This window comes from Echeneis naucrates, chromosome 20, assembly GCF_900963305.1.
Source record: "Echeneis naucrates chromosome 20, fEcheNa1.1, whole genome shotgun sequence".
NCBI lineage: Eukaryota > Metazoa > Chordata > Actinopteri > Carangiformes > Echeneidae > Echeneis > Echeneis naucrates.
Window position 1 is genome coordinate 9022992 of NC_042530.1, and position 10910 is coordinate 9033901.

The 10910-nt window shown below is 41.1% G+C and overlaps 1 protein-coding gene across 2 annotated transcripts; it reads left to right on the forward strand.

The window, feature by feature from the left end:
- Positions 1 to 74: 74 nt before the first annotated feature.
- Positions 75 to 10499, forward strand: gramd1c (GRAM domain containing 1c). 2 transcript variants are annotated; one of them, XM_029529580.1, is made up of 18 exons: positions 75 to 328; positions 833 to 947; positions 1284 to 1407; positions 2153 to 2253; positions 2842 to 2937; positions 3027 to 3107; positions 4892 to 5010; positions 5092 to 5254; positions 5346 to 5502; positions 5618 to 5761; positions 5852 to 5970; positions 6066 to 6208; positions 6292 to 6395; positions 6739 to 6909; positions 7466 to 7532; positions 7699 to 7818; positions 8220 to 8325; positions 8773 to 10499. In XM_029529580.1, the coding sequence occupies exons 1-18, from the start codon at positions 204 to 206 to the stop codon at positions 8839 to 8841; spliced, it is 2124 nt and encodes a 707-aa protein (XP_029385440.1). In that variant the 5' UTR covers positions 75 to 203; the 3' UTR covers positions 8842 to 10499. The 2 variants fall into 2 exon arrangements, with proteins under 2 accessions (XP_029385440.1, XP_029385441.1); XM_029529581.1 differs by having other exon boundaries at positions 312 to 328; positions 580 to 947; positions 8773 to 10498.
- Positions 10500 to 10910: the final 411 nt, after the last annotated feature.

Consider the following 10910-nt stretch of genomic DNA (forward strand, 5'->3'; position numbering starts at 1 on the left):
CTTCATTACAATAGATTTAAGTACTTTAATATTTCTTTGTGCTTGAAAAAACATCACATGCACGCAACAGTTTCTGCAGTTTGGATGCAACTTGTGTAGGTCTCATGAATATTTAAAGCAGAGGTCATGAAGCCTCAAATGGCTTCATTCAGACCAATGAGGGACACCAAAGATCTGTCAGCTCCCTCCAGGTTGATCCACAGATGAGCTGCAGCTGCAGAGCTTCGGCTGAGAGCCATCAGCAGCGTCTCTTGCCCCCCTCTGTCTTATTTATTGTTAATCTCGGGGACACACAAAGAGCAGAAATCCTGGGTCCACTCGGTGACAGGTAAGTGTGTGTGACAGTGTTTTCTCAATCAGCCTACGTGTTCACGCACGTTTGTGCATTTAATGTGCTGCGCCTCAAGGGATTTGGGCTCCACGTGTCTGACTGGAGCCGTTTATCATTCAGAATTTTCTTACTAAATATTTCTGAAAATAGCAGATAACAGAAAGCAGCACTGATGTTTCTGTTGAGGATAATTAGCGCTCTAATAGGGTGGGAGGTTTGTGTTCACTGGCATGACTGAACTCCCTCAGTAACCCTCCCAGTCCAACCAGTTCTCCTGCGCTGATAATGACTTCCCCTGTGGTGCTGCTGCTGCTTATCCCCGATCGGTGACGTTTGCTGCCGACTTTCAGCTCATGGTCTTTGGGTTCAGCTCTAAAAAGACCCGCAGATGACTTCTCGCTTTTCTTTTTCCACGTGACACCGCTGGAGAGACCTCGACTCCTCCGCCGGCAGCGAGCTTGGAGCGATCACTTTGTTTTTTTTCTTTTCTTTTTCAATGAGCATCGAAGCAGAGCAGATGGATCAGGCGTCCAGCCGGTCAGTGGTGGGCAGCGATGACATTACAGATGAGACGACCTCCCAGGTGGATGAGCGGTGGAGCTCTGATGAAGGAGAGGTAAACTGCCATTTTGACTGGATTTTTAAGTGCAATTCAGTCAACTCGTGCAGTTCAAGTTAAACAAGTGAAGCAAGAAAACTACTGACTGCCCTCTTGTGGCTCAGCTTCACTACACCGTGGTTTGTTTGTGTTTTTACAAAACCCCAAAGGTCATTCACTCACTGGAGATGATTCTCTGTTAAATTTACTGGGTTGTTGGCACATTGGGTGTTTCACACAGCTCATCATTTATGTTTGGTCCCTGCAAAAACGCAGCACAGATTGTCTGGATACATTTCAGTTTGACAATTGTTGCATTGATTGTGAGATTAATTTTCACCTCTCCATCATCAGAGCTCTGATCCTCAGGCACAGTGTCTTGCAGCACCTCAAGCTCCTCTACAAACCTACAAACAGAAGTTGGATGAGTTTAAGAAGCTGTTCAGAGAGCTGCCGGAGTCAGAGAGACTCATAATTGGTGAGTTATAAATGCTGCCGCTGCCCCAAAATCCACGTAGAGATTTTTAGAATTTAAAATGCTGATATACTTTTGCTAAATCAGAATTTTAATATACCTTTTTAAAAAATACAAACTACACTTCTGTGATTCTCCCAATATTTATTTCATATTTCCCTCAAATATGCTGGGAGTTCAGATCACATTTCTCTGACATGCTCTGACAAAGTTATATTCTTTCGACTCACATCTATCAGAGTTTCATTGATGATAAAAGTAAAACATCCAAGTTGGTGCTCCATGTTTTTATAGATTTACTGTTGCATTAAATTGAAAATGGAAGGAGTGATCACATTATACAGCCTTTTAAGTCAACTTCTGTGTTTGCAAGATGAAGGTTTTTGGTATGAATTTGAGAAGCATCAAATGTCATCTTTCCAGTGAAACAATAACCAGCTGCACACAGCAGTTGTGATAAAAGACCTTCTGGTCATTAAACTCAGACAGCCATGACTTCTCCCTGTGGAACGTCCGACTTATGATAGCACAAATAAGATTTCCTCTTAACTTTGCCATCTAGATTTCCGCTGTTTAAATATTTTGAGCCCCACTTCACACTAGGATTTTACATTTGACCTCATGCTGCAACAATGACTGGAGTGACCGGTTTTATAAATATAGTACAAACCACAAGCACTCTCATTCCTAATGATGATTCATGAACTTCACCTGCTTTGTAAAAAAATTTATTTATTTTTTTTCTCAGACTATCCATGTGCACTCCAACGGGACATCCTCCTTCAGGGACGCCTTTACCTGTCAGAGAAATGGCTCTGTTTCTACAGCAATGTGTTTCGAGGAACAAAGGTACTAAGATGATTGGGGAGGAGAGATATACAGTTTGGGAGCACGCTGTCTGCTCATCGACGTAATGAAGACAAAGCAAGAAGGGGGGAAAAAAAAATATTTCATAGAATAAATAGTTACATATAAAGCACACATTTTTAAAAATGTTGGTTAAAACTGTTTTCATCAATAAATGAGAAAATGTGCTCTATTTTTGCATTTCCCACAAATATCTTGCTAGGAAAATGTGACACTGGTGCATTCAAAGAATCGTGTGATTTAAAAAAAAAAAAACAAAAAACAAAAAAAAAAGACCGTTTACGCAACACTTTGCAAGCTGTGCAACACGGTCAGAAGGCCAAGATGCAAATTAATTGCTCCACTGCTGGCAGCATCAGGCAGTTACACTATCCAATACCAACATCAGAGCCTGATTAAGCCATTTTTTTCTGACAGTCCACAACCCAAGGTTTGGCTATGTCATCACTGAATTAATGTACAGTAGGAGAACTGATGTGACAGTTCTGGTATCTAAAAGTTGAGTGCCTTTATGTATATTGTCTTTATGACAATTCTAGATTAACGTGTTTTTTTTTTTTTTTTTAATAGATCACCGTGCTTCTGAAAGACATTCAAAGTATGAGCAGAGAGAAAACAGCTCGGCTGATTCCTAATGCAATCCAGATCTCCACAAGCACAGAGAAGGTATATTGTGAAAGAAAGGAGTAGTAACAGATAATTTCTTGGACAAAAAATTTAATTGATTTAGTTTCTCATTTTATCTTCCCTCTCAGATCTTCTTTACGTCCTTCTCGGCGAGAGAGAAAAGTTACCGAAGCATTTTTCACATGTGGCAAAACACACTGTTGGTCAAGGTAAGCCCCTATTCCCTCACACAGTACGGTCTCCTGACTTATCTCAGTGTTCACTAAAGTCCCTGCTTCATACCTTAGGCACACAAATAAAAAAAAAAACAAACAAACAAAAAAACAACCCTTTCCACAAGACCTTCTGTCCCTAATACTAACTAAACTAGGACTAGATGCCTCCCAGAACAAGCAGGTCTGTGACTTTACCCCATTGTGAAGCACTTATCTATTTGGCCTAGAGTACCAAGGCACTCCCCTCAACAGATACTGTCTTCCTTCTTCACAATGCTCCTCTGTTGTTGCTGTTGGGCTAAAGATCTAAGTTTTTTTTATTTATTGTTCAACAGTGCAATGCTGTTTGGAATAATCAGCTCTGTGTATGACTGGGGATCAGTTAAACATCAACCCCAGTCAAGCCACCTTTTACCCAAATTGTTGTGCTGTAAAACTGAATGGATACTGAAGAATAAACCAGGGTTAATAGTACTTCATAAATGGGTGTGTCCTGTCACATTAAAAATTGAAACACTGCCAATGAATTAAAATGTTATTTAAACTGTTATTTACTTTTGAGCTGTAGAATGCTAGTTCATGTAAAGAGAAACCACTTGAGAGGTTCATAAGATTTTCTAAGTGCAACTCCTCATAGTTGAATAAGAAGTGAATTCAGGGCTAGCTGAAGAGTAAGCGGTGAAAACAGCGAATTATGTAACTTATAAGAGATAAAAGATCTTATGTTAAATTGTAATTTCCCCCCCGACGGATAGTTTGAAGGCTGTGCGGTGTTTGTAGCTGTCGCATGCGCAAGTTGACTGCCAGTTTGTACTTCAAAAAAAAAAAAAAAAATCACTTTGAGCTCACCTAGTGTGGTATAAATTACATTGTTCTAATTTGAGAGAGAGAGAGAGAGAGAGAGAGAGAGAGAGAGAGAGAGAGGCTCTTTAAGATGATCTCCCCCCTGCAGTAGTTCAGAGGGGGGCTGCACAAACACCTGTAGAGTTCATTGACCTCAGGTGTGGCTCGAACAGCTCATTTGCATCGACGGCCTTCCTCCTAAACGCGGTGCACACTTGACGCTCGTTGTGTCGGTCGGAGCTTCCTAACCCAAACCAAAACAAGGCAGTCTGAACTGAAGCTGAACCGGCCAGACCGGCAGGCTTTTATTTACCTTTTCCTCTCGGTGGAAATCTGGGCGGTGCGTCTTTACGCCCCCACCCCCCGAACTGATCCAGGACTTCCTGAATGCGTGCTGGCGCTGATTCCAGCTCCAGAATCAGTGTCGGGCAGGCAGGCAGAGCCAGCAGCTGGGGGGGACAGGACCGCCGAAGAGTAAGTAAGAGCCCTGGAGGTGGATTTGTCGGTTTAACATGACTGGTTGTACCAATATTTCCACTCCATATGGCTTAATAAAAAGCGCCCTAATTTTCCGTCTGCCTACAATAATACCGCTTTATCGCCACTCGCAACAGCTGGGCTTGTTTTCGATATGTTGTTTTATGACACAGAGGATGTAGTGTACAATCGATTGTTAATGTTTCTAAGCACGAGATTGGTTTTGAAGCGTCGACGGGGTTAAAATGTAAGATGAGTATCTAATCAGTTCACAGACGATGAGGTTTGGGTTGGTCGTCACGTAGAGAGATAAGACTGATTACAGTGCGGAGGTGTCCATGTTACATGAAACCACTTTTTGTTTTGACATTACAATTTATCCATGTGCTGATTTAAAGCCAAAAAAAAAAAAAAAAAACTTATTCTTTTCCATGCCCCCCCCCCCCCCTCACTTGTAGACTCTGACCTGCTTAGAGTTCTGGCAGATGGTTAGACACCATTATGGGCACGACCTGGGCCTGAGCCACGAAGAGATGGAGAGTTTAGTCATGTCAACAGAATCAAGCATGCAGATCAAGTAAGCATACCCACACCTGCTCTCCCATAAAGGCACACAATAAGGCATGTGGACATTATATGCCACCTGTTTGTTTGACAGCAACCTGACCGCGAGGCCTGGTGGTGGTGACGATGGATCAGGGAAGCTGGAGCGGACCCCCTCCCTTCGCCTGTCTGTGGTGGAACATGGCCCTTTAGATACCTCCACGCCTCAAGGGGAAGACCTGCCTTCCCCTCTCGGCTCACAGAACTCACCTAACGTGGTATTTACTTTTATTTATTTATTTATTTTTTTTATGTAATTAATTGATCTACTCTCTTCCCCTAGCTCATTTCTTGTGTATCTTCCTGTAGGATGATGCTCGCAATACCTCTCTGCAACGCAGTCCTGTCACCTTGATGGACCGTGCCGCGCCAGAACGCGTCTCTAAGCGTTCTTCACTTTCTCTTGACCTCAACGCCAATGAGAATGGTGTTTCTGAGCAGACCAATTCAGACAGCTTTGAAGAAGGTTTGGAGGGGGGGGAACAACAAAAAAACAACAACCCAGGCCAAAGAGGATGCTTGAGAGCATGTATTTTGTATTTGAACACTTTCCTTTTCCTCTGTCTTCTTGGGTTTATCAGTTGAGGACCAAGAGCCACAGTCCCAGATGCAAGGGCGAATCTATTTAAACAAAGTTTTCCACATGAGCGCCAGCAAAATGTTCGAGTTGCTTTTCACCGACTCCAGCTTCATCCGCAGGTTTATGAATGTCAGGAAGATAACCAGTAAGATGCATTCTTTTCTGTCATTGCCCAGATTAATTTGAGCAGTTCAAGCTAATGAAAGCTGTCATGTGTCCTTTTTTTTTTTTAAAGATGCCAGCTTTAATTCTTGGCAAAAAGATGCTACAGGGAACATGAAGCGGAGCCTGAACTACACGATAACAATAAGCAACCCTCTGATTGGCAAGTTCTCCACTGCGACAGAGAACCAGGTGTGCTGACATCTTTCTGCTGTATTTGACTTGAATGTATGGGGAAACAACATGCTTCTGTGTGAATTGGTGTCTGATGCTCATTTATCTTTCAGACACTGTTCAAAGGGTCCAGGGATGGTCAGTATTACCATGTGGAATCTGAAGTGTACACTCATGATGTTCCCTATCATGATTACTTTTACACTCAAAACCGATACCACATCATAAGTAACTCAAAGCGAAAGTGTCGACTAAGGTAAGGTATTTGCAGTTATATGCCTTTTTTTAATTTTCATATTTTTAAATCCCTGGCACTTAAAGAATCTGCTGTGCTTCTAGGGTTCACACTGATGTGAAGTACAAGAAGCAGCCATGGGGACTGGTCAAGTCCTTTATCACTAAAAACTCCTGGAGTGGAATAGAAGACTACTTCAGACAGCTGGGTGAGTAAAACGCCTTGTTGGCACACTCCGGAGAGCAGTTCCTGTCTTCTTTCCTTAGTTTTATTTTTCATTTGTGATCTGATATGAACCATTCCCTCCAGCACATGGCAGGCTCTTCTGCAGTGAATCCTGTTAGGACTGCGTTTGCTGGAAGATGGCCTGAGCTCAATTTTAAATGCACAGCACACTGATCTTAAACTGCCATTAATAATATTTACAAAGGTTTTATCGTCACCCACTGCATAACCACAAAAAAAAACAAAACCCTTTCTGACTTTGAAACCACTTGGCGTTTTACTGTCTTAATTGTATGTCTTTGTGTCTCTGCGATGATGTGAAACAGAATCTGAGCTTCTGGAGGAGGAAGCGGAGATCAATCAAGGAGGTGGTGATTCTGGGAAAATGGGGGGACTTCGGAGGAGGAGGCGGACCTACAGCCGCACTCTGCCAGAGCACATGAAACCCACCAAGCAGTATAGGCAAGACACAGAACAACACAGAGATGGCAACATTGGTATGTGACGTCTTTGATAACTGCTTAGTCTAGTTCAGCAGACAGTTATTTCATATTTGCAAGAGAAAGCCTGGATCAAAGAGAGAGCACTTAGTGTGACTTGAACATAGTTAGGGAAATCCAAGAATAGTGTTGGTGAGCTGTAGATATTAGTGGATTTACTTACCAGGCTTTTTTCTTTTACCCAGTCTTCATGATAAGATATGATAAGCGGACATAAGGAACCATCCAAAGGTCAAAATGTATAAAAATATTCAGGAGGAGACGTTGTGGCTTTCATTTTTGTTGGGGGTGATAAGTTTTTCTGCACATGACAGTTGCTACTTTTGCAGCAATTACTGCTCAAATCAGCCTAGAGCCCCTGCTTTAAATTTGAGGCCTCATCATCTTATTCAGGCACACCCAAAAATTGGCAACATTTATCTCTTAAGCTATTTCAAAATCTTGAGTGCCTTTTACGAACCAGTGTCACAGCTGTCTCATGTTGACTGCTTCGTTTTCATATGGTGAGAGATTGTTAAATTAAATCCATAATCAGTTGATCTGTTCTTTTCAGCCCAAACAGAAATGAAAGGCTCGTACAGATGGAACACAACCACCATAGTAGCTGGGATGAGTGTGATGTAAGTTCACAGCCTGAAAACGTGTTTGGGATATAAATGCAGTACTAGTAATGTTTGAATGAATAGTGAATATTGTGATGTTTTCAGTATCAGGATTCCTCCAAAGAACAATTCCTCTTCTTTGCAAGTTTTTCTCTTCATTTTAAAAATGCTTTGTCAATTTTAGTTTGCTGCTTCTGACGGTACTGAATCTGGGCCTGTTTTTCAAGTTATGGGCCATGGAGGATGTAGCGCATCGCATGTACCTCAGTGCAAAGCACCGGCTGAGAGAGAGGACTGAGACAAGGTTGGCCACAGTCTGCAAACAGTGCTTTGAACTCACAGTACCTGTGTCAGTGGTAGCCATGTTTATTCAGCAGGCTGAAAATGTAATGTGGATAGAGAGAGGGAAAGGAATGGTCTTCCCCCATATTTTTGTTTTTTCTCTGGTGTTTAAGCGGCCCACATACATAAAAACTTTGTTCTGACTTATTAAAACAGCTGGTTTCAGTAAATGTGGTTATGTAGGTGACATAATTTTCCATCAGCATTCTCCGGCTGTTAGTCCTGTTACATTTCCTCCACTTCATTCTGCTCCCGTTTCTGTTTACTTTGTTCCTTTTTAATGTTACAAAAGTGAATATCTTATGCCATATGGTAACCCAGAATAATTACCCTTTATTATTATTTTTTTATGTTGTTTGACAGCTTGGCTCCTGAATATGGTCCGAAACAGGGTCCTGGTTACAGGACCAGAGAGGAGATGCTCCTACTAAAGACCGTACTGCAGGACTCCATCAACCTGTTAGAACAGGTCAGTCAGTCTAATTTAAAGCTAGGGTTAGTCTAACGGTAGTCATGATTGTGAGGGTTGTACACTTGCTTTTGGTGCAAGATGAAGTTTGTTATGAACTTCAGGTACATCATCTTGTGTGTTTATTTCAGGCTGTTACCTAATTTCTAAGATGCTGTACTGCTAATTGTTAGAATAATGTCAGTCATGATTCTTATGATTGGAACTCAGACAAAATGATCACTGGATCTTAGGGCCATGTGCTGTCAAATATTCAAAGGCCAAATGTTAAATGTGTGATGAACCTTTTCTCAGTCAGGATTTTAAACGTTTAATAGTATGCACTAGTCTTGGGTAGCTCAGTTTGTTTTCTGATCATTTAACCCTAATTGGCTCTTTCTACCACCCCCCCCCCCCCCCCCCCCCCCCCTTTTTTTTTTTTTTTTTTTTTTTTTTTTTGTATTACAGCTCCGCAGCTCTCTCATGGTGCTTCAACAAAACTTTGCTATGGCTAATCGAACAGCAGCTCCACAGTGATGCTACACACCAGCTGACTATAGAACTCCTATCCTTTGTCCTATAGAGAAAAGAAGGGACTGCATATCTGGTATCCTGTGACGTTGCCATGTAGACGTCCCCAAACTCCCCAGCATGTCAAGGGTTGCCAGGGGTTACATATCCCTAAGCTTGTGGTGGGGCATCAGGTGGGAGGATGTTTTTAAAGCTGCGGACTGACTGCTGGGAGGAGACAGTTGCATCAGATGCAGCGGTGGGTTTAGGTGCCTGTAAGGTGTTGTTTTCAGCTCCCATTGCTCCTTTTTTGTTCTTTTTCTCAACAATGGAACTGGATTTCAGAAAACTCTTCACTCGTGTGCCTTATTTTCTGATGAAACTTGTGCCACATCAGATGATCTACTGTATATACTTCAGTTTTATGCTTGGGAAATACATTTTTATTTAACAAATTAACATTTAAATTTTGCACGTGCCTTGATAGATTAAGCTATGTTTTAGATACCTTTTTGAGATTTTAATAGTTTCCAATAAAAGTTGTAGATTCAGTAACTCAAACTTTAAAGTTCACTTTTTTTTTTTCCTATTATGCCAACTGCAAGAATGTCAAGGTACATTAAATTGTAAATTGCAAAAAAGAGTTGGAATTACAAAAATACTGTATATAAGACAAATCTAATGTACAGATACTTTAATACGCAATTTAATCACTAACTTATTGCCCTGTTATGGACAACTTAAAGACTGCTATAGAAACTACGCAGTACAAATGATGGTGACGTGCCTAATTTATCCCTAAGCTCTGTGCATGCATAATCATACATGTATGTATTTTTTATTTTTCTTAATTCTGTTGTGCTCAGGTCCCTGGCACAATCTCAGGTTATCTCAGTACTGTGCATTCACTCTGTAAAAACCAAGTACATTTTTGTGTTTTCAAATCTCATGTTTACTTGTTGGTAAAATGCAATTGCTTTGAGCCTTGTTTGATGTTTACGTTATCATCACTCTTTGTATGAGTGGATAACTTTGAGTATCTTTTAGCTGAGAACTATTTCTCTAAGCCACCACTTATTGAAATTTGTTTTCTATTTTGTACATCGTCAGTATGTACTCTTAATAAACAGCATCTTTCCAAGTATATCTCCTGCCAATATTTCACTGGCACAATATATTAGTGATTAGACTGATAAAGAATAATTTCCACTGATGTCTGGTACTTAAGATATTATTAGTGGGTGCGTTATAATGTTCCATTACAGTGAAAACTTGGATTACAGTAATTCAAAAAAATAAACAAGGACTGGAATAATGAGATTGTGCAGACTTTATTTCCTGACTATCCTGGTAACTACTACAGATGCAAATGTGTTCTTTTCTCTTAAATAATCAAATGTACTGAAGTTGCAATATCACGTATGAATGCAAACTTTTGCTCTTGAGTATAAAAGTAAAACAAAAGTCAATGTATTGGCAAATAAATGTATAGAGTGTCCAAAGTGGCGACTGGATCTTGAACAATGATCTATAAATGTGTAAATCAGAGTTCATTTTAATAGTTTCACACATGTTTTGTGGTTAAATACTAATAATACATCACGTTTAATACTGTTATCCACATGTGGTGTATGGAAAATCCTGATCTGAAAAGTCACTGGAAATCAACTCTTGGAAAGTTATGTGGAGAGTGAGCATGAAAAACGGTTTTCAAAATCCTCTTTAATAAATAAATTTGCTTGATATCCTTAATCTTTGCAGTAGTGTCAGTCATAGTGGCTGATTGACTTAAACGTAGCACAAAAGAACACAACAGTGAACAAGCCTTTGCTGTTGAACTCATGAACAGTGGAAATGAAAACAGCCGCTCCAGTACAGGTGAGTTCGTGTTGCGTTTGCGAACAAATCGGTTAAATAAAGCTCACAGTGTCCTGCGGGTCCTGGGCGGGGGGGGACACCGTCATCTGACGCCGGGAGGGAGACTGTCTCTGGCTTCTGGGGACAGAGAAGCAGCAGGACGTCCGCCTGTCTAAACCCTGAACCCCGCGCTTTGCAGAGCCGGACCCTTGAACGCACCATCTAGTGGTTTGTAGCTC